Here is a 24,343-nt window from a genome sequence, read left to right as displayed (position 1 = left end):
TTTAATCTTATTTCTGAAATTTCATTAAACATTTTTCATTTAATTCAATTTCATTAAATATTACAATGAAAAAAAAATATTATCATTGTAAAAAAGAAAATATTTAAAACATCAATTCTTCAAAAACAAATAATAGAAATTGTTTTGAATAATTTCCTTTTTTATTGCATACAATGCAATATTTTTAACCCAAACTGGAAGTATTTTATATCTGGAACCTATCCGGGCCCAACACTATTTTCTGCTAACTTTGGATCATAAACTTCTAAAGTATTCTTTTAAAATTCATTTTAAAAAACGAATTGACTGTGAATATAAAATTTCTTTAGATGTCATGGACACTGATGTAAGTTCGAAGTAAAGGCAACTAAAAGTTGACCACTGATTGAGTACAAACAACCAAAGTTGACCATTAATACTCTACAGACACCAAAATGGTCCTCATGCTGCATAAACTAAAAAAATGTTGTATCTTATAATTCTTCACTTCACATCTTATTGCTCATTTCAAGATGTTAGATTTTATTAGTAACATTTGTGTTTCATCCCATAGCGGCGAATTGTAAGAAATATTTATAGCTCTAGTATTGCACTATTAAGCTATCCAAAAAGAACTTATATATATATATATATATATATATATATATATAAGAATACATATTATTCCAAATACTAAATATATACAGGGTGGAATAATAAAATTCTCGCCATAGATAAGACAACATGATTCCATTTCCGTTTGATGAAAACCGGTTTTCTTTCTTTGTTGCAGGCTATCTACTAGTTGGTCAGTTGTGTACAAATCCCAAGAGCGAAAGTGACACAATGTTCAATAAGTGAGAGTGGAGAGTTGCTGCTATACAACTCATGCTGTCTACCGATCCAAGTTATGACAACAGGACCATTGCCAGCACCCTCAAAATGCATTTCTGGATTGCCATGAATAACAGAGACATGCCCAAGATGATGAAAATAAAGTTTCCTGCTACGGTTATAGTCTTTGGTGTAGTTTCAAGTGAAGGCCACATCAGGCCACCTCACATCTTCAAAGTTGGCTTGAAAGTCAACACCAAAGTGTACCCGGATGTGCTGAAGAGTGTGGTGATCCCCTGGTGCAATCAGGTGGCCACTGACAGACTCTAGGTGGGGCAACAGGATTTTACGCTGGCCCACAAGTTCAAAGAAACCCAGGCTTGGCTTCCGAAAGAGTGCTACGACTTTGTACCCTTCTCTCACTGACTCTGGACCAGCTGGACTACTTAGTTTAGTCATACATTAAGAACATCACCAACATGACCTCCCACAACACCAACGCCAGCCTGATTGCCGAATATTTGCAGAGCTCCCACCAGTGCTTGTGAAAAAAGCATGCTCCCAGTTCTGGATCTGTATAGAGGTGGTGATTGAGGCTGAAGGCGGCTACATTGAATAGATGTCAGCTTTACTACATAATCAAGTTACCTGAATTGATTTTTTCGATAAAAGTTTTAAAATAAATCTTTAGTGTTGTTTTCTTTGGGGGCGACAAATTCATCGTTCGACCCTGTAGATATATTTAAATACTATTTCAAGTAGTAATATATATAACTATTGTTATTAGTATTATTTTTATTTATTCACTCATTTTGTTACTACACCCACAAGCCTTAAATCTAACAAAGAAAATATACAAGTTTTACATATGTACCTACCCTGGATAAGAACAGGTGCTATCATCTCTTCTCTTTTGTCTTCTAAAGAGAGAAAGATAATAATTTACAAAAATACTAAAAACACAATATCGTTTTTTTTGTTTGCAAATCATTTACTTTAGTCCTTAACTTGTGGAATTGTCTTCTGAACATGCAATAATATTGTAATATTACCATTGTCAAATTTCACATTTGCATGGCTACCATTAAAAAAAAAAAAAAAAAAAAAATTGTGTAGATTTTCAAGAAACTTTGTGGACGCATGAAAGATGTATGGCAGTGAAAAAAAAAATAATAATTAAATATAAGAATGTATTTAAATTATAAAAATAAAAGGAATTTACCGAAGTAAGTTTTAATTGTACGACAATTGAATGTGGATAAATATTAAAGGTTTTTGAATAGACAAGAATATTTTTAATTGGAAAAGAAAGTGATACGAATACCGACATGTAATCTTGAGATTTTAAAATCACTTTAAAACCATTTTCAAGTAGAAATAGAAAGAAAGGGAGACAATTTTATTAAACTCATCCGCAGAAAATATCGAACACATACCCATAAAATCAACACTTTTGTCTGTTTGCTGTTTATCTGAACAAATAAATAAAATGCAAAAATTAAACACAAATTCTTATGATTTATTAACAGACGTTTTAGTTGTTACAAAAACATTTATATGACAGTAATGTATAATAATGTCTATTTCGTTTTGCATAAAAAATATATATATCATGATGACTTTACTTTTGAAAAATAAAATTTAATATTAACGTAAAAAAAATGTCAGATAATTATGAGCTTTAAATGTGAAACAAACAATAGCATGAAAGATATTTTTCTTTTTTCAATTTTACGACTTAATATTTTCTGCTGTGCTTAATTATACGACGAAATGTTGTTTTCAGTTTTACTCTTGTTACTGCAGTGCATCATGTTATGAAGATGATATACACGAAGGGTGAATGACAATGAGCCTCACATACACACATCTGTGATAATCGAATAAAAAAATTTGTAGATTTAAACAATTTCTGATTTTCACACGTTGAAAGAAACTGATGCATTTCATGCATGAGTATAACTTGACTCCTCCCTAATCAGCAGATTTAGCACCCTCTGACTTCCATCTATTTCAACACATGGAGATCTAAAAGAACAGTGCTTCACCACTGAGGAGGACTAATATCAAGTGTTTTACAGTAAGTGGATAATAAAAAGCCCTTCAACACCAAAAGAGGAAAAGTGAAGACCTAGTGATGAGGGTGGGGGGCTATTTTAAAAATAAAAGACTAGAGCACATGCAATATCTGTTTCTATTTTCTGGAGGCCGAGTATTTTCATGCACTATGTATATTTGCATAAAACTTTGGTTATTTTCTAGAGTTCAACCTAATTAACAAAAAAAAAAAATTCTTATAATATACATACCAGCCATGGAATGAAAATGTCATATTCCAAAAATTATGTAAAATGATCAAATAGTTTTATTTATTTATTTATTTTTTACATATACAAAATAGAAAATCATTTTACGATTTTTAGTGATTAATAGTAATTCATAATCATTACAAAGCTGATATTGATCTCTATTTCTGTCTCGGTAGTTCCCCCTTTATTAAATATGGGGGAGATTAAAAATGTTTAACTTTCTTATAGTTCCCTATATTTAAAGGCAGGACAGTGATGATATATAAGTAAAATTATACAAAGCATAAAAAAAAAACCTATGTAGATTAATAAATATTTCGATGATGTTACTAATCAACACCGCGTTATGGATGACATACAATTTAAACAGTTCTTTTTTTGTTCAGATGAGGATGTTAGTCTAAATATATGAAATTGTGTAATCAAATAGGTACCTACCAACAATAACGGCAGGGGCAATCGTGCGTTGTTGTTCTATAGTGAAAAATATGAATAAAGTCAACACTTTTCAGAAAAACATTCTTTCTTTTTTTTTTTAAACTTGTTTCCATCAATTAATACATCTACATGATTTATTTATGCTCATTTTTACGATTCATCTACATTCTTTTTATTTAATTAAATGCCATGGGCATTCCATTCAATGAAGTAAATTATCTACCAATGAAATAAAATTAATATTTTTCTGCTTTTGCAAGACAATTTTTATTTCTATAATTTGCCTCTGTAAAGTTTTTCATAACACTAAAATTGTGTGATTATTCTTTTATAAATAGATATTTGATGAAATATGAAAAAAAAAAAAAAAATAAAAATAACTTGTGTTTTGTAAAACAAGTTAAAAAGACTGTAAGCAGATTTTTTTCTGACAGTATTAGTCCTGACATAATCAAAGATGCTAATAGTTATTTCATTAAAAAATGTAAAAAAATAAAATAAATAAATAAATAAAAAAAGATACATGGGAGTGGGTTCTCTTACCTTCCATTTCCCTCTTCCCCCTTCTAATTTATTCTCCCCACCATTTCAAACAAACTATAACACTAGCTGATCCAACCTACTTTACTGGTTTCTTTGTAAATCAACAATTGAATTTTTGTGATAAGGATCAGGGAAATACATTTTTCAAAATTTTTAAAACGTTCAATAATGCAAATATACATGTTGATTGCTACACATCCTGCTTAAGAGACACCTAAAAATTTAAAAAGACTCATCCCGAAGATGAAAGTCAATTATGCATCCAAAGGATGTAAGTAAAAAATTTTTTTTTATTATTATTAAAAAAATAAATAATAAAATAAAATAAAATAATGAAAAAAAAATATTACAACACACAGAGAAAACCCACTGGAGCTGGGATTTCTCTTTTACCTTCCGTTATATTTTTTAAGATAAAAATATAGATAACTGAGCTGACAAACCCACCCTCACAGTTTTCCTTGTAACTGAACAACTTAATTCTGTATCAGAGAAATATATTACAAACAACTAATTGCTAACAAGAATTCTCAGCTCAGAAACTAATTCTCATCCCTCACCAGAACAGGATATCATTGAAGCATCAAGAGCAGCTTCTTAGGGTAAACCATTATCTGAATTTTGTTCACATGATCCCTACCATGGAGAGATGTGGGTGATAACTCACATTTACACTGGTATCCAATTTATGTAGGAGAAAACAAAATATAAGGACTATTTTCTGATATGATTTAATTGGAATTCATTATTGAGATGAGTATTATTTATTAATTTATTTATTGCGGACTGTTATCCTCATCTTTTCTTAGTTGTTTCATGATGCTTTGGCAACTATTCCTCTGGCCTTTGTCAGGTGGTAACTGCGACGGGATAGGAACTCCGAATCTCCTAACTGCATTCTCAGCAATTACTGCCATCCATAGTTGTTGTCGTCTCACCACGTTTTTGCAGGGACCATGGCGCAGTGGATAGAGACGTTGAATCTCTACGGTTCCAGGTGAGCATTGTCAGAAGATAGTGGTTTCAATCCTACCCAAACCCGGCCAGAGGTTTACTTGGCCAAGACGTGGTGAGACGACAATAACAATGGATGGCAGTAATTGCTGAGAATGTACTTAGGAGATTCGGGGTTCGTATCCCGTCGGGGTTACCAACTGACGTAGGCCAGAGGAATAGTTAGCCGAAACATCATGAAACAACTAAGAAAGATGAGGATAGTAGTCTGCAATAAATCAATTAATGACTAGTTTCTTATTCGTTAAATTCTCATTTCTTCACATCTTATTCTGAGAATTTCAGCATAAAATTTCTTGCAGACTCATTAAAATCAAATTCAGAAGTTGGGGTTAGAATTCACTAAATTGAAAAGCAAATCAGCATCACAGATTGACCACAATAGATCTCATAGGATTTGAATTTTGCATAGCGATTCCACCGTCTAACATTATCCATTAGGTCAAGCTCTCTTATTTCAGTAAGATCAACAGCATTAAAAAATATTTTGTTTAGATTAATTTTTTTTCCAAACATTTTCTTCTGGTTCGAGAAACAAATATATATATTTTTATCCAACAAAATTTGATTTTAATTCATGTTTAAAAGTTTTTTTTCCCCTAATCAATTAAAAACATTACCAGACATCCAAACACACACACATATATATATATATATATATATATATATATATATATATATATATATACACACACTGTTGAGTTTTATTCCAATAACAAAAATATTAGTCTACAATCATGATTTATATTGTTTATTATTTATTTTTTAAATATAGGCAAATGTCAAGACTTTCTTTTGAATGCTGTATGAAAGCAACATCGTCTATATACACAACGAAACACATGTAAGATACTTATGGAAAAAAAAAGTATAGACATTTGTATAATAATACATATAATAATATACAATATATATTAGTATAATAATACAAAAATAAAAATCATGATTGAAGACTGATTTTGGGGTTCTTGGAATGAAACTCAATAGATATGCTCTGAATATGAAAATGCATCTTCATTGAGCTTATGTTTCACAATTTAAACTATATTATGAGGAAAAATATATTTTAATACATACACACACATGAAATACCTACCAACAACAACAGGAGTTACTTCCACTTCTTTCCTTTCTACAACAACACAAACAAAAAATAAGATTACTATATTTTCTCTTCAGTCATTTATATCTTCCATCCCCTAACTAAATTGTCTCTTTGGTTAATGATAAAAAAAAAAACATTGTACTAAAATAATCAGGAAAGAGAAAAAAAATAATACAATAAGCGACACTAATTCTACAAGATTTAAAGACCATTTCAACCTTAAAGAGTAAAAGAGCATCTTTATTGGTTCAACTTGACATATGTTGTGAGCTAATTTTTTTTTTTTTTTTTTTTTTTAGATACGTGTATAGTTGTACAAAAATTAAAATTGCAATGAAATTCAAATAAAACAAAGATGGTGATTGTTCTTTTTTAAAAATAAATCTTTTTATATTAGCATATAATATTAACTATTTGCACCTGTGACTACCACCAAGTTATAGAGACACTGACTAACTATCCCGTTATAGACGGGTTTACATGGCTTGCATGGGTCTGTCTTTTGGCAGCTTCTCAGACATCTGTTCACCATTTACTTCCATTCATGATATCCCTCTTTTATGAAATTGCCAAGTTTTCAAGTTCTCCTTGAGAGTTATAGCCCAGCTTTTGCATAAATGGTCGATGCCAGACAAGTCATCAACCTCCATGACACAGACTGTTTATCCACCCACCATTGCACTTGATACGATCAAACCAGCGGAGACGATTTTCACATATTGCTACATCCTGAGGTGGGAATCTGAGTTTTCCACAAAGAACAGAGTTGCAGACATGCTCCATTACCTTTGTATGGCATATTCAGCAAACCATGAATCATTCACTACACAGAAGTTGTCGCCTGGACTCTGAGAGGCCAGCACTTGCTGGCATTTGTGTCAATGAACAGTGCTTGACTCAGCGCCGCCATTATTGTCACTATCACTGCTTTTGGTGATTTTGTGTTTTATTTATATAAATCTGGGGGGATATGTGATATAATACTGACATGCAATATTGCAGATACAGAACACAACACCATGATTATGTAAGGATACGCCCTTATTGGTCAGGAGTGGAAGAAGCTCCATAAATTTGGCCCAAGTAACTATGCAGTGATACACTAAACACAGCAAAGAAATCAGCTGCTGAACTGTGATAAAAATGTGATAAATACCTAACCCCAAACGTTAAAAGAATTTTTCAAGTATTAAGGGGAAAAAATATTTTATTTTGTTGTTGAGATTAAGATTTTAAGTAATCTCACAACAAAAAATTTTGAAGTTTTCTTTTTCTTGATTTCAAAAGGAAATAGGAGTTTTATTACTTGAGTAGAGTATTGAAACTCAAAAAAAAAAAAGTTGTGTTTTGGAATTTTTAATGATTTGTATTATTTCGACTACTCTACTCATCTTGGACATATTCTCACAACGGTAAAGCCAATGTAACTTAAGATTTTTATCTGGTCATGACTGACAGAATGAGAACAAGCTACACCATAGATTAAATAAAGGATTTCATTCAAAAGTTTCCACAGATTCTCTGAGTTCGATAAGATACACCTAAAGAAGGTCAGAGGTTAGATTGGCTGAAATGTAAGAATAACATCCAAGATGGATACAATATTTTAAAATAATTCTAATACAAAACAATTTCCAATCCATACTTTCATTATTTTCTTCATATTATTTCAGTATATTTTCAGATATCAAGGGGTCCACTTCCCAGGATTAAAATCTGATATCTATACGAGATATAGATATCCAAATGTTCCATTAACTTTCCCGTTTACTTTTCGAACGTTGAGTCATTAAAGAAGAAAAGAATATTAATTTTCTTCTATTTAGTTAATTAACTATATTATTTTATTTATTTATTTTTATCTTTTTTGATTTTGCAAGATTCCAGAACAAGATGAGGGGTGTGTCATTATTAAATAAATGCATTTTATAATAAAAAATACTTTATTGGTTTCTAAGTTACTTAATTATGCAGTAAAAATTTATAAATTATTTTAGATTTCTGAGAAATAGCATGCGTTTATTTTACACAAAATTGTATAAATATGACACTATGGTTCTATGACCCTTGTTGTCACAGGCGTTTTAATTTAAGTATAATGTTTTCTAAATATATAATAACAGATGAGAGGTGTTACATGATACATACTTGATGTGTTGTTAAATCATACCCAGTAAAATGACACTGGGCAGAATATCATATGGTGACCTACAGGAGGAAGTTAATCATTTTGTAAAATATATATGCAATGAACTATGGTTGGAGAATTTTTTTTTTTTTTTTAAATGTGAAATTGGATTTATTCAATTCATATGACATTTCAATAAAATGAAAACGTCTGCTTTTGAATATGTTTAAAAGCGGAAGAAAAATTCTAGAAAAAAGTTTTATTGTACATCTATAGAAGATGTTAAGTTTATTGAAATTTCATTTGAATTAAATAAAGTTATGAAATAGACTTTATAAAAGTTGTTTCTGTTTTTTTTAATCAATTTTATGAAACTTCTTGAACAAATAGCAGAATATAGACAAATTATTATGGCTGCAACTTTTGTACATAGTGTCAACAATAAACATTGCAATTCTAGATGGATTCAACAGCCACTGTTATTGATACAATTATTGAAAATTTGAATGTCCACTAGACACTGTCCTCGAGTGTTTAAGATCTCTCTGTACAGGCGTTTTTCAGGACAACAATCTCCAACTAAGCTCTAGAAGAGATACTATGGGTAAATAAAAAAAAAAAATTGCCCCAGTTGAGAAAGATTTCTCGTTCTCTGACAGTTACTCTTTGTTCAATTATTTGCTAAAAGAATAGTAATACAATTTCAGAAATAAGTAACGAAATCGTTAAAATGATAGAGACTGGAAGTATCGATGGTCATTTCCTTTTTATGCTACTCTTAGCTAAACCCATTTGTCACAACACTGTTCCTTTCATTAATTTGAATGATCACTATCCTCGACTGCCCAAAGTCTCTCCCTGTACAAGGGTTTTTCAGGACCACCTGGCATGTAAATACTTCACCCTAAATAAAACCTGATCAAATATTCAAAATAACACAGTATGGGTTATATGAGAATTCATGCACCTTCTTTTTTTTCTTTTCTTTTTTTTTATTTACATGGAGGTCACCACTTATCAAGGCCCGGAACCCACTCGGGGATAAGGGTTATTGTGTGTACAGTAATCAATGGGATAGTATTGTAGTAATAGTTAGTATTGGAGATTTGATAAAGTCTTACTTAAGGGGGCAATTCATCAGGAATTTGTTTATGTTGGACTTGAAGACATCCAAGTTGTAGTCAGGTGGGAAACAGTTAATTCTGTAAGCGATGTTGTCTACAGTAACACAAAGCTGGACACTCCACCAGACCAGATGAATTTTTGTCCTGGAATCCAGTAAAACTAAAAGACCACAGCAACGATATGCTATAATACAGAAGCACCTGGCATGAATGCTAACTAGACTTTACTCTCCAGTGTTTAAGTAACAACACTAAACTAGATATTCCACCAGACTAGATTAATTCTGGCTCTGTAGTCTGGGAAGACACAAAAAAAATATACTGATTAGCTAATCGGGATAAGAAAATTAATGTTCTTTATGTCTTTACCAACTCAACATTTGATAAGTAAACAAGAAATTTAATGGAATATTCGAATATCTATGTATGCCATGGAAAAAAAACACGTAGTTATCATTTCTTTCCCTACAAATAAGAAATATAATTAAAATAACACATGCTTTTAGATGATATGTATAATAAGGAAATATCTATATTGCAATATAGTTTCTAGCAAATTTGGTAACACAGTGAATAAGGTACTTTACTGCTGATTTCATCTGGGTGTGACTGGCCATTAGCATTTTTTTTTTTTTTTTGCTGTGAAACCTACATTTGTACACTTTAAAACTAGAATACTTATTGGTTCTGACTACAAAAAAAAAAAATATTTTTGAGATTTGAATGTTAGAAAAAAAATGTCTAAAATAAAATTAATACATGTCAAAATAAAAATAGTCACTTCGGTCTTCTTAATATGAAAGTGCAGTGAGGGGGCAGAGCAATTTGCTTATCTAAATAATTTACATATTCCGAATAAAGTTGCTCTGCCCCACCCTGTATTTTTGAAAGAATTTTTATATAGAATCTAAAATTTGACATGGGGGGGGGGATGTTTAAAAGCTTGGAAAACTTGTAAAAAAAAGTATCTATTTTTTTTTATTTAGGTTGAGAGTTTAACAAATTGTAGAAGAGAAAAGGCAAAAAAAAATATTAACAAATTTGATAAGACATGATGTGCGTATGTATATGTTTGTGTGTGTGAAGTAATAAAAAAGACAAAGTTTAATACTAAATCTTGACATATTTTGTCCTACATTAGGCATGTCAAACATCCACAGTTAGAGATTAATAGGGATTAGTCACTACAATACAACATTTATTCTAGCAATTTGTCATAAAGCACTTATTCTAAGTAAATGAACTATAACTTTTGCTCATTTTGAACAGGAAAAAAGTCTATTTTTTCTTTTTTTTTTTTTTTTTTTTATAATTCTCCGTATTCTAAAAGGTTATTGTAAAGGCAAAGTTTAAAAAAAAAAAAAAAGATCCATTAACCAATTGGATCTTTTTTGCTAATAGAGTAATATATATTCTTTTAAACATGTTGCTGGATCAGATAAAAAATCAGCAAGAGTGTAGAACAGGTATATCAAACGTGTGGCCTCTAGACAGCATGTGACCCATTACAAGCTTAATTGCGCCCCACACAAACAACAACTTTGAGAGGGGAGGAGATGTCGGAAAATTAATGAACACATTTTTATCTAAGTTCACTTGAGGAAAATCTGTTATAACATTGAGTCCACTGATGAAAAATTTAGGACATCACCGATGCAACATGTTTCAAGTTACCACGTTTTATTATGAACGAATTTACAGGCAGTGACATTATGAGATCTTGAGAAGGATTTACAATTATCCGTTTCCAAAAAATTTCAGAGAATTACGTTGACTGATTATTATTTGTCATCTCTAAAATTGTTGACAAGAAGTGTCAAACTTTGGGACAAAACATGAACAATTTTGAACTATTGTAGTTTATATGCATTGGATTTGTTGCTGTTGCATTCAGAGAATTGAACCATTAATTAAAAATGTTTATTATATTGAAAAAAAAAAAAACACATTAATATCGTATGCTAATTTCTTTCATTTTATTTTTTGTTAAACTTAGTACATTTGTACTTGTATACTTGAATAGGACCAAACTATTGCATTCCCCTAATCCAAATGGAAAATTTTCTCCAATAATTTTTATTAAACAACTTCAGTTATAATTGTAGGACTGTGGTCCTTATGACAACCCAAACTGACTCCTATGGCCCTTGTAAGACATCAAGTCTGACATGCCTGTCCTGCACAAACATCGCCAAAAAAAAAAAATATATATATATTTACTAATAATAAAAATTATTTATAAAGTAATCCTACGGAAACATTCAAAAGAAAGCAAATTAAAAAATAAAAAATAAATAAAAAATAATAAAAAGCAAAAAAAAAAAAAAAATCTGATTCATAGCATCCTCCCTCAACCCAAAACTTTGTCTTAATTATGCAGGATGTTTTTTTTATACAAATTACATACCCCTCACAAGAAATGGAGCTATCATCTTTCCCTTCTCTACAGCAAAAAACAAAATAAAAAAAAAGAAAAGAATCAAAATTCAATAAAATATTTTTTTTTCAACATAGCATTATGAAAGTTCATTAACTTTTTAAATTTTAAGTTTTATTTATTATTTTTATAAAAACAAAATTGTGTTAAACCATTCTTCCAAAATGTTCATTTACATATAGAAAAGATAAAATAAAACATTGGTCTATTTAAAAAAAAAAAGAAAAGAAAAGGAAACGAAAGAAAAGGAAATGAAAGAAAAAAATATAATTGTAACAGACCGTTAATATAAAAACAAAATGATCTATGATTAATAAGATTGGCTTTTAAAATGGTGTGGCCAAATAAAATGACTTTAATTGACTCAAAATTTATTTATAATTTTTATTTAAATCTAACAAAATTATATTTACAGAGTCAAATAAATATGACGGAAGTAAATAGATACCTAATAAAAATAATTCACACATTTAAAATTTTTTTACTTTTTTTGTTGATGGCGACTACAAAAGCTGCAGTAAAAATTCGAACCATAAACAGTTTCTACTAATAAATTTTTTTTTTTGGTGTCTTTCATGTCATCTACACCTCCATCTGGGTACATCATATTAGTAAAAGAAAAAGTTTTTTAACTAGCATTTAGGTAAAATGCTCTTCTGTATAAAAACTGAATTAGTCCAAAAGTATCACAAATAACAAAAAAAAAAAAAAAAAATGATAATATATCAAACTTTTTAAGTAGGATATGAACCAGAAAAAAAATTGTCTGTACATTTATAATATCCATAATCTAATAGGGTTATAGAAACATGAAGGTTGAAAAATACTACATTTGAAATATTGTGAACAAAACAACTATTATGAGGACATTCACCATGGAAAATTATAATACATCTTATAAACTCATCATGGAAAATTATAATGCATCTTATAAACTCATCATGGAAAATTATAATGCATCTTATAAACTCACCCTGGAAAATTATAATGCATCTTATAAACTCATCATGGAAAATTATAATACATCTTATAAACTCATCATGGAAAATTATAATACATCTTATAAACTCATCATGGAAAATTATAATACATCTTATAAACTCATCATGGAAAATTATAATGCATCTTATAAACTCATCATGGAAAATTATAATGCATCTTATAAACTCATCATTGAAAATTATAATGCATCTTATGAATTCAAAGCATAATCCTCGTTAGACTCAGGTACGTACCAAGAGCAACGATAGGTGTGACTTCAGGTTCTTTCTTCGTTTCTATAAGGACACAAATAATAAATGTGTTATACAAGGTGAAAAATAAAAATCTTAATAGGCTATTTCTTTGATGAATGTGTTAATGATTTGAATATTACTCTATATACAAAGAATAATATGCTCTTTAGAAAAGGAGGAGTTAAAATACGCAAAAATGTAAATCAGATGACATTTCTTTTTCATGGTAAAAAACAATGAAAAGCTATTTAATATAACGTTTTGAGAATAGATAATTTGTATGTAATAGGACGTTTTTGTTTATCTCTATATAAAGTTAGGTATGTATGTGCACATTATGTGTGTGTATATATATATATATATATATATACACACACACACACTCTAGCAGGGACCCTTGTCAAGTAGTTAAATAAAAATGTTAAGTAAAATAGAATTAAAAAGTTATTCATGCTGCATCATATATATAAAATAAATTACAACACAAACTTAACCCAATTTCATTATAAATTTATTTCAACCCTATACAGGCATTCTCAAATGAGGTAAGCTAGTCAAGTTTACATCATCTGATAATGGCGTATAGGGTTGAAATAAATTTATAATGAGAGTGGTCTAAATTTGTGTTGTCTTTTCTCTTTTAATTTTTATGTATGCTCTGCTTCTCATTGAACTCTCAAACTTGAGATTTCCTACAAAAACTGAGTTATCCTTTTCAGACTAAGACTCATGTATTTATATAATGTATGAAAATCATCATTTATGTAATTAAGACATTTAAAAAAAAAAAAAAAAAAATTTTTAATACATAGGTTATGGGTATCTGCTGCTAATTTTGAGGTGAGGGAGGTGTCAGGTTGAAGCCAAAAGATATTTGGAACATATCCTAGTGATGCAGTTATGTGATCGGCATCTTAATTGTGAAGTGGTAACAGTGAAATTTATAATGATGCGGATGCAGGGCATTGGTGTGCCGAGTTTAAATCCAGTCAGTTCCATGGTACCACCATCATGTATGGATGTTGGCAACCTGTATGTGATCCCGCCTCTAAGCATCTAATTTTAGAAAAATATCAGAGAATCTAATGCTGACAACAGAATTGAGCTAGTCAAAAATATTGTATCACGTGGATTTCTATTTATTTATTTTTTGTAAACAAACAAGTCATCCATTGACCATTGCCCAGTTTAGTTAATAATAAAATAGTAACTAAATGGAATTGGTCATCAACGGCACATTCATTAGATCATGTTTAGAGAATGTCTATGAGAAATTCCAATAATGATTACGATCTGAGTGATACAAGATGAGCAGGAAAGTGTTTCAAATTATCAGTTCGCTTCGCCCCACCCCAAACTTTAAAGCAGACACCCACTTACATGCAGTGCCAGATTGAGTCTAGCAATGGATGCTGCTGTCGTTATAGCCCAATGATTTAAAAGAAAATCTTACTCAAGATCTGATCCTCTTCACGGCTTACTCTAAACTGATGTTGCATCTGTCGCGTTGATCCCATGAAAGACACCTTGGAATTGCAATTCAAATTGACTGGTAGTAGACAAAATTAATTAGTTATAAATTAATTTTTCCAAATGAAGAAATTTTTCTATGCAACTATCCCTGGCTTATGATGGCCAACTGTAATGATGAAAGATCAAAACTTAAAGAGAATCAAGAATAGACAGAGAAGCACCATTTAACAGAGACAACCAACTAAAACACGATCATCAAATCAAATAGCAATAAACACTTGTTGGGACACAAAATGCGTTTTCTAATTACAGAGCACTCTTTCTTGTCCTCACAGAGTTCAAAATCGTATTTGAGTGGTTAACAAACCACATGATTAGAGAAAACTTACCGTATATACTTGTGTATTAAGTTGAATTTCTGGGAGACGATTTTAAAGTTATTTTGGGGGTGGGGTTGACTTATACATAGGTAATGTTTTTTGAAATGTTGTTAAGAGTGACTCAGCACTCGATCATAACATAGAAAGCACCATTATGTTTGTGCACTCGGGATATACCAGTAATTCTAATAATTAATCACACTCCTTCCAAATCCCACTGCAATGTGTTTGTTAGCATGTAAGCACATGCGCGGTTTTTCAGTGGGAGGCTTAGTAATAATTGGAATAGCTCTCGCAATGTTCACTCTCTAGACATGGCTATAGGCCTAAGTTTGTTGATAATGATGAATGCCGAGAAACAATTTATAATGTCTTTCAAAAAAAAAAAAAAAAAAAAAAAAAACACACCAAAAAGGAAATTATCTGTGCAATAAAGATGGATCATTTAACGGCCAGAATCTATAGTCGACTTATACACAGGTAATACCTAAAATGACACAATTTTTTGGTCTTAAAATGTATATCGACGTATACACAAGCATATACGGTAATTTGTACAAATAACTACCAGACTCCTCGATAAATCTTTCTTTATGATTTTTATTACTGATGCAATTATGAAAAACCCTGTTCTGAAATGTTTTTTTTTTATTATTCTCGCATAAAAAAAAAAAAAATGTACTCATGAAAATATAATTCAATTTATTTTTTGCTTACAAATAATATGCCGAAATATTCAGCACGCACAAAAGCTTTCAGTTATAGTCAGCTAAAGTACTTCTACCGCACTAGCACTACAAGAAGCACTGACAAGGCAAATCAGTTCCTTTACTTTTATTGTTCTTTAGTATTTCTATTTTGAAGCGATTCATTGAAATAAAATAGAAGAAAAGGATGTTATTGAAAAATATACAATAAAAATCAAAAAAAGATTAAAAAAAATAACACAATTTGTCATTTTTTGATAGTCATCTGCAAGATTTTCTGTGGCAGCATAGAATCAAAGCCAACTATTTTGAGAATATTATGTATTGGATACGTTTTTTTATTATGATGTTTAAAATTTTGTTATTTTTATTTTCAATAATTTTATACTTTTATCGACATATATTTATTATATAAATGAAAATAAAAAAAAACTTATTTTTAAAAGTAAAAAAAACTTTTATATTTATAATTTCATAAACATATATTATAAAATTTCAAATAAAATAAAAACATTTTTTTAACTTTGCAAATAAAGACGAATTGTGTAATTTTTATCTGTATAATTTTGTCAATTTTTCTTGTATACTTTTCAGTAATGTCCTTTTCTTTTTTTTTTTTTATTTCAACAAATTGCTTCACAATAGAAATACTGAAGAACAATAAAAGTGAAGGAACTGATTTGCCTTGTGACCGCTTCCGGTAGCGCTTTGTCAAAAGTTAGGAAGTATGTTAACTGACTATAACCAAACTTTCTAATGTGTGGAGAAATGAAAAAAATGGACTTATTATTCCCGGCTTACGGTGACCAACTCGAAAGATGAAAGACGGGTTGTGGATGTATCACATTTAGACAAAAGTTGCGTTTTGGAAGAGTCTTATCCTGAAATGTGCGACAGCAGACCTCACGCTAGACTAATCCGGCACTGCGTAAAAAAACTTTGCCGCATGCAAGAAAGTCAACCAATAACTGAACAATACCTACCAGTGTAATCAACTGTCTGTATTGTCTTTTCTTTCTCTAGAGAAATAAATCAGATCAAATGTTACATATTACTTAGCAGTAATATGCTTTCAAAGTTAAGCGTAGATGGGAGTTACCAGATGAGATGGTGTTAATAGGTGTGATTGACAGGGTTTGGCCTTGGGATTGGTTATAACACCTTATGAGAAGCAGATAACTGATTGGTTAATTTGATCATGTGACATAAGTACAGTTTGAAGACAGATTTCAGCTGCTGTTTGAATTCAAGCACAGTAGATAATCAAATAAGGCTTATATAAAAAATGGTTCTCTATCTGAAAGACTAAAAGCAACTCTTGGTTAAGGAAACGGATATTCATATTCACAGGTGAAATAAAACATAGTTAACATTAGAATGATTGTAGCTGCCTCCTTCTAGTTGTTCAAACTGAAATACCATTAGGGTACATTCAACTGTGGGACCCTACAAGAAAGAAAAGAGGGCTAACAACCTCATTAATAGATAATGGAGATATGTTTTTACTTTTATGCCTTAAAATTTTTTTACAAGGGGGAAAATCATATTTATTGAAGCTCAAAGGCCACTCAAGGATAAAGGTCAACGAGTGACAGGTGAGACAACACACTGATTATCAGTAACGGTGGAACTTGGATAGGAATTCTTCACGTTAGACTCGAAAACAACCATGCAAGCCAGCAAGGAAGCAACCCCATGGTATTGTGTTCCACAGACAGGCAGTTCTAGGAAAGAAACTCTGCTCATGGGATTTTTGTTTATTTTTAGGCACAGACAGATAATAAAGGAAATTGTTAACAGTTGTTTTAACTAGACAAGTGTCCACTGTGAATGTTCTACAGGGGGGGGGGCATACGTAGAAGCTCAGTTGAGCATCTGCCAGGAAATTAATAATAAAGCAGAGATAGACTCCCTACATCCCTTCTGTGAGAAAGAGAGAGTAAGCTAGAGAGGAGAGCTTTGCCCACTAGACTTCGAAATCGGATTTAAACAATGTCCATGCAGACAACACTTCGGGCGGTTGAAAATAAATGATAGTGTACACGTATAATTTATTAATCCTACCTTTTATTTTTCTTATATTCAAAACATACAAATAGAAGATAAATAAAAAAAAAAATAATCTATCATAAGAATTTCGTATATTTTTATATATTTTTTTATCTATAAAAGATCAATAAATAAAAACCTAAAACTGCAAGCAACTTGGTTAGAAGCAAGAAGTGTAATCACAAGATAACTCAAGTTTATTTGGAATATATTAAGTAATTAAATAAGTATACACGACTTTATAATATAGTATATACTGGATAGTATGACTTATTAACTCGTATTAAATTATGACATCTAAATAAAATATTTATTTATTCATGGAGAGGGAAGGAGGATTGTATAAAACACCATGCAAGATGACTATGTATATCAAATACCTACCAACGAAAACAGCCGGAGCTATTCGCTCTTCTCTCTCTATGAAATACAAAATTAAATAAAAATAATAAAAAATGTCGACACGGACTTAAAATTAAACTATCGTTTTTACTCTACACAAGAGACTTTCTCTTAAAAATAATTTTAAATCGGAACTCTTCAAAATTATAGCAGACTGATTATTATTTATTAATTCATAAAAGTAAATTTATGAAATACAAACTGAATTTTTTGAGAAATTATAATTCATTAAAATAAAAGAAAAATGAGAGAGAAATATCTCGGAATGAAATAATGCTTCATCTTGATGAAGTTAAAAACTTTGGTTTTAGCAAACTATTTATCGCTTACAAGCATACGTAAACATACACACACACACACACACACACACACACAAGTAGATTATTTATGTATAGATATATTATCCAGCAAAATGCATTGAACAATATAAAAAAATTTATAGAAGGTAACACAATGTTGAGGTGTAATGGATAGATACAAGCTGAAGTAAATTAAGACATAATAGTGGAATAAGCTAATGTCTGGATGGAGAGGAAAAAGGGACCATCGCCCCCTATGGGATAAAGTAAAAATAATAAACAGAGAGACCCACTGGTAAGTGAGAAAACTTAAAGAAACAGCTCACATGCTCGGACATAACAACCTACTGAGCAAACCAAGCGTAGAGCTGAATGCAATTTGGACACCTCTAATAGAGAAAACCTTGAATAACAACATAGGTTTAACATTAACAAAAACCAACTAAGAATTGTCCTAGTGACATATGGCCGAGTGGTCCTAGACGTTGTTTCAAAGTTTACAGTTACCCAAAGAACCAACGAAGGCAGTAAAAAGTAACATTCAAAACAGAGAATCAGCAACTATGTCCCAGAGCCTACCTGGAATCCGAACACGGTACCCTTGTAATAATAAAGGGTTGGGTTCGAGACTCATAAACGGTTCCCCAGTTCAATATAAAACACCTGATGAAGGCCGGAGGGCAAAACGGCCAAAACGCTGTGACTATAACAACCAAGATGAGGAAGTCAGTCCGACAATCTCAATAAATGAAAACAACTCATCTCAAAAATACAGACAATTACTAAGCTATGCAGGTTCACATTTGAACTAAAGTCAAACATATATCTGACGAAGGTTTTTTCCTGAAATATTATACAACATAGAAATTCTATCTGATCATGCTGAAGCAAGGGAGAACACAATACAAGTATAAAATACTATATATATATATATATAGTATTGAGAAAAGTGAATCTGCATAGCTTATTCCAGCTCCATATTTAATTTGTTTCAGTTACACCTCTGTATTGTATTGCCTTCTGTAAATTACCTTTATATATACACACTAAACAATGCTTCAAGCAAACTATATTAACTTTATATATATATGTAATATTCAATGATATATATTGTAACTTTATTGAATAATGCAACACTATAATTGCTTATTATATATATCTTTTAAATATAAAACAGAATAATTTCAACTTTCCTCCACCCATCCCGAGCCTATTTTTAAAATGAATTTTACATACAATAGGATACCATGATAATCATATGGAAAGTAGTACTAATCAACCGTAATACGATATTTGAATGCTAGGTAATAAGAAACTCTTATGTATACAAGTTAAAAATGGTACCTACCAATTTTAACTCTTGCTACTTTCTGTTCATCCACTAAACATAAAACAAAAATCCATTACAGATTCAGGTTTAACATTCAAAAAAAAAAAAAAAAATATATATATATATATATATATATATATATATATATATATATATATATAAAATATTAAACAAAAACTATTCAGAAAGTTTGAAATTATCTTTTACAAAAAGCCAGAAAACCTTTACAAAATTGCAATCCTAACATAAATCCTGTGTTATGAACTTGAATGGGGCACAGTAAATAATCAATAAAAATATGTGTTAAAAAGAATAAGATTTGTTGCTTTTAATTTTTTATTAATTTACATCAATTAGTTTGAAGAGATTAATGGCTCTCTCTTGAAGCTAGCAATTGATTTCATTATGATTTAAATTTATATTTAAAAACTCTTTTAAGGAATATCATAATTGGAATCCTTCAAGAGGAATAATTTGCATATTTATTTGTGAACTGTTATCCATATCGTCATAGTTCTTGTTGCTACACCATGTGATTCAACACCTCTGTCCACAGGGCTCATGGCACAGTGGATAAAGGTGCTGAATCTCTACGTTCCAATTGAGCATTGTTTGAAGATTGCGGTGTCAATCCTACCCAAAGCAGTTGATAGAGACATTGAGTCTCTGTGATTCCAGGTGAGCATTGTCTGAAGATAGCAGTTTCAATTCTACCCAAAGCAGGCCAGAGGCTTAGTTGGCAAAAAGGTGATGACACTACAACAACTATGAAAGGCAATAATTATTGGAGGATACAGTTTAAGAGACTCAGCATTTTTATCCCGTCGCGGTTAATCACCTAAAGAAGTCCAGAGGATAAGTTTTTTTTGTTTTTTTTACATGGGCGTCACCACTTATCAAGGCTCGAAGGCCACTCAGGGATAAGGGCTATTGCGTGTACAGTAATCAATGAGATATGTTGTAGTAATCATTAATTTTGATAGAGTGTCTTACTTAAGGGGGCGGTTTGTCAGGAGTTTGTTTATGTTGGACTTGAAGACGTCCAAGTTGTAGTCAGGTGGGAAACAGGCAAGCGGCAGAGTTTGGCCGGAACATGATGAAACAACAACAACAACTATAAAGATGAGGATAACAGTCTGTAAATAAATAAATATATCGGATGTATGTTGTTTCTTTTATGGCTGCTGTATTTCGCTTGGTCTTCCAGGGATTGTTTCTGAGAATTTTTTTTTTTTTTTACATTATACCGGTTGCTCTTACAACAACTAGTATAATAAGTATAATAATTTTAATGTTTATAACATTCAGAGACCATGTTCTTCTGACTCTTTGAGTGGATTACAGTTAAAGCATTATATACTTATCGGAAGATTATTTAATGCTGAATCCAGTAATTTTGGTAAAACTTTTTCTGCTTTAACTTCTTTATACCTTCAAATATTTATTCACAGTGTTTGAACTGGTTGCTTTGCAGAGAAAAAAATTATTTTTTTCCTTTTGACTTTGCAGAACATGATTGAGTTTTGCAAAGGGGAAAAAATCAAACAAAAAAAAAACATGAATCCAATTTTAGGCCAGGAAGCCAATATCTTCAGACAGCCTGATCTGGTAGCCCCAGGGAAACAGGAAGTTGAGTACAGATTTAAGACACATTGAATTTATTAAGGATTTTCTATTTATCTTCTGCACACACCATGCATCAACTTATAAACGAGTACGTACCGACAACAAAATCTTGTGCCATCAGCTCCTCCCTTTCTATATAATAAGAGAAACGAATAATTTTAGACAAGGTTTTGCCGCCATTTGTTTCTAATAATAATAATAATAGTAATAATATTTGTTTCTCATAATAATAATAATAATAATAGTAGTAATAATAATAATAATAGTAGTACAGAAGTTAAGTTTAATCTAGCAGAAATTTTATTAAAAAAAAAAAAAAAAAAAAAAAACTACATAAAATGAAAATTCTCAACAATTTTCTCATCTCATTATATACAAATTCAAATATCAGATTATTGAGGAGTCATTTTAAGCTGAAACCGTACAATTGTCTTCTATACAACTGATTTGTACATCAATTCACTTGGTGCTTGTTTGCATTGTTGATATTTTAAACTCACGCATTTCAGGTGAAAACATTATTTATTACATACTTAAGTGTCATGGCGAAATTAGTATAAATTACAAATGTTTATCGAAATGATCTAGCAGATGTGGAGATGTAATTTTAGCAAAAAAAAAAAAAAAAAAAAAAAAAAGGTCACAATTACATTCTGAAAAGTGTTGATTTAAAAAATGTCAAACCCTTAATTTGTTGACTTATGTCAAGGATTTATCATACGGAATTTGTTTCAGATTAAAATCATGTTAAACTCGATAATTCTGTAAATATTATTTTTATTGGATCATTTTTTTTTTTTTTTCAATTTTTGGAATTTATACTAATTTTGCTATAACATGTAAATATGTAATAATATTTTCACCAGAAACGTGTTGGTTTAAAAGATCACAAATATAAAAAAAAAAAAAAAAACACCATTCATTCACTATTTTATCATATTTATTATATAGATAAGAAAGTGAGTTTTATTTTTGTTATTAACTACTTATTGTTATTATACTTATAAGACTTGTTATTAAATAAATTTAAGATATGAGCTCAATATATTGTGATTGATAAGTAACTCATATAAGTTATATATACACACACACAAGGTTTTTTTTTTTTTTAGCAGCAAACTTTAAATTAAAATAAATCACAGAAAAATGCTTTTATAATAAAAATATATGGTTTAATCCAAAGATTAATTTTTGATATTTATAATTTAAATACAATTTTGAGCATATGACCCCACAGCTCATGCGTATATGGTGTGATCTACAGGTCCAATTTTCACAAACTGCGCATTAAATTAGGCTGTATTTTAGCAATAACGTATGGAATGCTATCTTCCAAGTGGTCTATTGTGTCTGGTTTATCAGCATAGAATGAAACTTTACATATCTCGAAAAAAAAAAAATAATCTAATAGGATTAAATCGCACGAACGAGGTAGACAGCCGATAGGTCCATTTTGTAAAATTATTCGTTCATCAAATGTTTCTCTCAATAAATTGATTGCATTATTTGCAATTTGCAAATGCTGCTCAGCTGTCAGTCTCTTTATGATGAATTACCAAACCAGGCTGAACTCAAAACAGATAGTTATCAAATTTGCAATTAACCCTATGTTGGTCACCTGGGTGTTCCAAACATGATTAGTCAAATGAGGTGTTTATACACCCTAATACAAAAATGTTTATAGTGTTATTACTTTGTAAAATATAGTTATCCTGCTGTACAGTTTGGATCACTTGTATCTTGTTGATATTAATATAAAATAATACAATAAAATAAATTATAAAACTAAGGAAAAACTTATTACAAGGGGTAAGGCTCATAGTTACAGGACTGAAAGAATAATAAATCGTAAATAAAATAATAATTCCATCAAAACTTATGATAAAGAAAATATCAAAACATATTAATTCCATATTAAATATTACAGAGTAGTCTAATGATGCATAATATGCAGTTATATTTACAAATTTTCATTCCCACTGGAAAAATACAAAAATATATAAATCATAAAATCATACCTACATTAGTCAGCTGGGGTAAGTGGACATCCCAGAAGACAAACGACGTCTACCTCCAAGGCAAACTGAAATACAACTATGCCATACCACGTGTGCTATACCCTCACTGAGTCAGGAGAGTACTGAGTGGGAGGAAAAGAAATAAGTTGCCAACTAGGAGTTATGAGCACTTAAACAAAATTGGGGTGACAAAACACTCCCATGGGACTAACGCAGGGTGAAATAAAACAGAGTTGTCAATTTAAAGGTCACTGCCTCAAAAAAAAAAAAAAAAAAAAAAAACCTGTCTGTATGTATATAATTCTAAGATTACATGCATGACAATTCTTTCTTTTTCAGCAAACTTATCATTCAGTTCATCCCTTATCGAATCCCTAACCAAAATTGAACATGAAAGAAGGCTTCCAATTCCGGTACCTACCTACTTTAGGAACAGGTTTTAAGGCATCTTCTTTTTCTACAGAAATAAATGCAACAAAATCAGTTGAAATTGTTCCAAAACAATTTACAAACAGAGTATAAACTCTACGAGGGGTAGGATTTGAAATGATAATGATCCAAGATTTAAAAAATATATAATCATAATGTTTCTGTAAGATGTACAACAAATATTAACTCTTATAGTTCTACCAGAGAATTAAATTATGAGATCAAACAAGAACTAGAAATGAAGGTACATTATATTTTAATCAGGTGGTGTTTCAAATGGATGTTTATAATGGAAACACTTAAAACTATTTTCTCATAATCCAGATAAATTCAAGTGCAAAACGATTAAGATTTAGATGTACTTATGCTGAATCAAGGATACAAATCTGATGTCGTTATTCAACTGAATGGTCAACCTAATTGGCTGTTAGTATTAATCTAATTGACTGCAGAAGAAAATATTTAACATTATAGAAAAAGTATT

The 24,343-nt window shown here is 30.3% G+C and overlaps 1 protein-coding gene across 50 annotated transcripts in view; it reads right to left on the bottom strand.

The window, feature by feature from the left end:
* LOC145258179 (uncharacterized) overlaps window positions 1-24,343 on the bottom strand; it is a 399,192-nt gene that overhangs the window by 85,077 nt on the left and 289,772 nt on the right. For 37 of the 50 annotated variants that reach the window (XM_080116006.1, XM_080116009.1, XM_080116011.1 and 34 more), the window contains 11 exons: window positions 23,852-23,887; window positions 21,509-21,544; window positions 19,805-19,837; window positions 18,140-18,175; window positions 16,690-16,725; window positions 13,147-13,188; window positions 11,882-11,917; window positions 6,214-6,249; window positions 3,561-3,596; window positions 2,250-2,285; window positions 1,692-1,733 (listed from right to left, as the gene is read on the bottom strand). In XM_080116006.1, the coding sequence (XP_079972132.1) occupies window positions 1,692-1,733; window positions 2,250-2,285; window positions 3,561-3,596; window positions 6,214-6,249; window positions 11,882-11,917; window positions 13,147-13,188; window positions 16,690-16,725; window positions 18,140-18,175; window positions 19,805-19,837; window positions 21,509-21,544; window positions 23,852-23,887 (405 nt within the window). The remainder of the gene's footprint in view (window positions 1-1,691; window positions 1,734-2,249; window positions 2,286-3,560; window positions 3,597-6,213; window positions 6,250-11,881; window positions 11,918-13,146; window positions 13,189-16,689; window positions 16,726-18,139; window positions 18,176-19,804; window positions 19,838-21,508; window positions 21,545-23,851; window positions 23,888-24,343) is intronic. The other 13 variants (XM_080116010.1, XM_080116020.1, XM_080116034.1 and 10 more) reach the window with 1 other exon arrangement.

The sequence above is a fragment of the Euprymna scolopes genome, chromosome 33 (assembly GCF_053919585.1).
Source record: "Euprymna scolopes isolate OS-2025 chromosome 33, ASM5391958v1, whole genome shotgun sequence".
Lineage (NCBI taxonomy): Eukaryota > Metazoa > Mollusca > Cephalopoda > Sepiida > Sepiolidae > Euprymna > Euprymna scolopes.
This window is presented reverse-complemented; position numbering and strand designations above follow the sequence as displayed.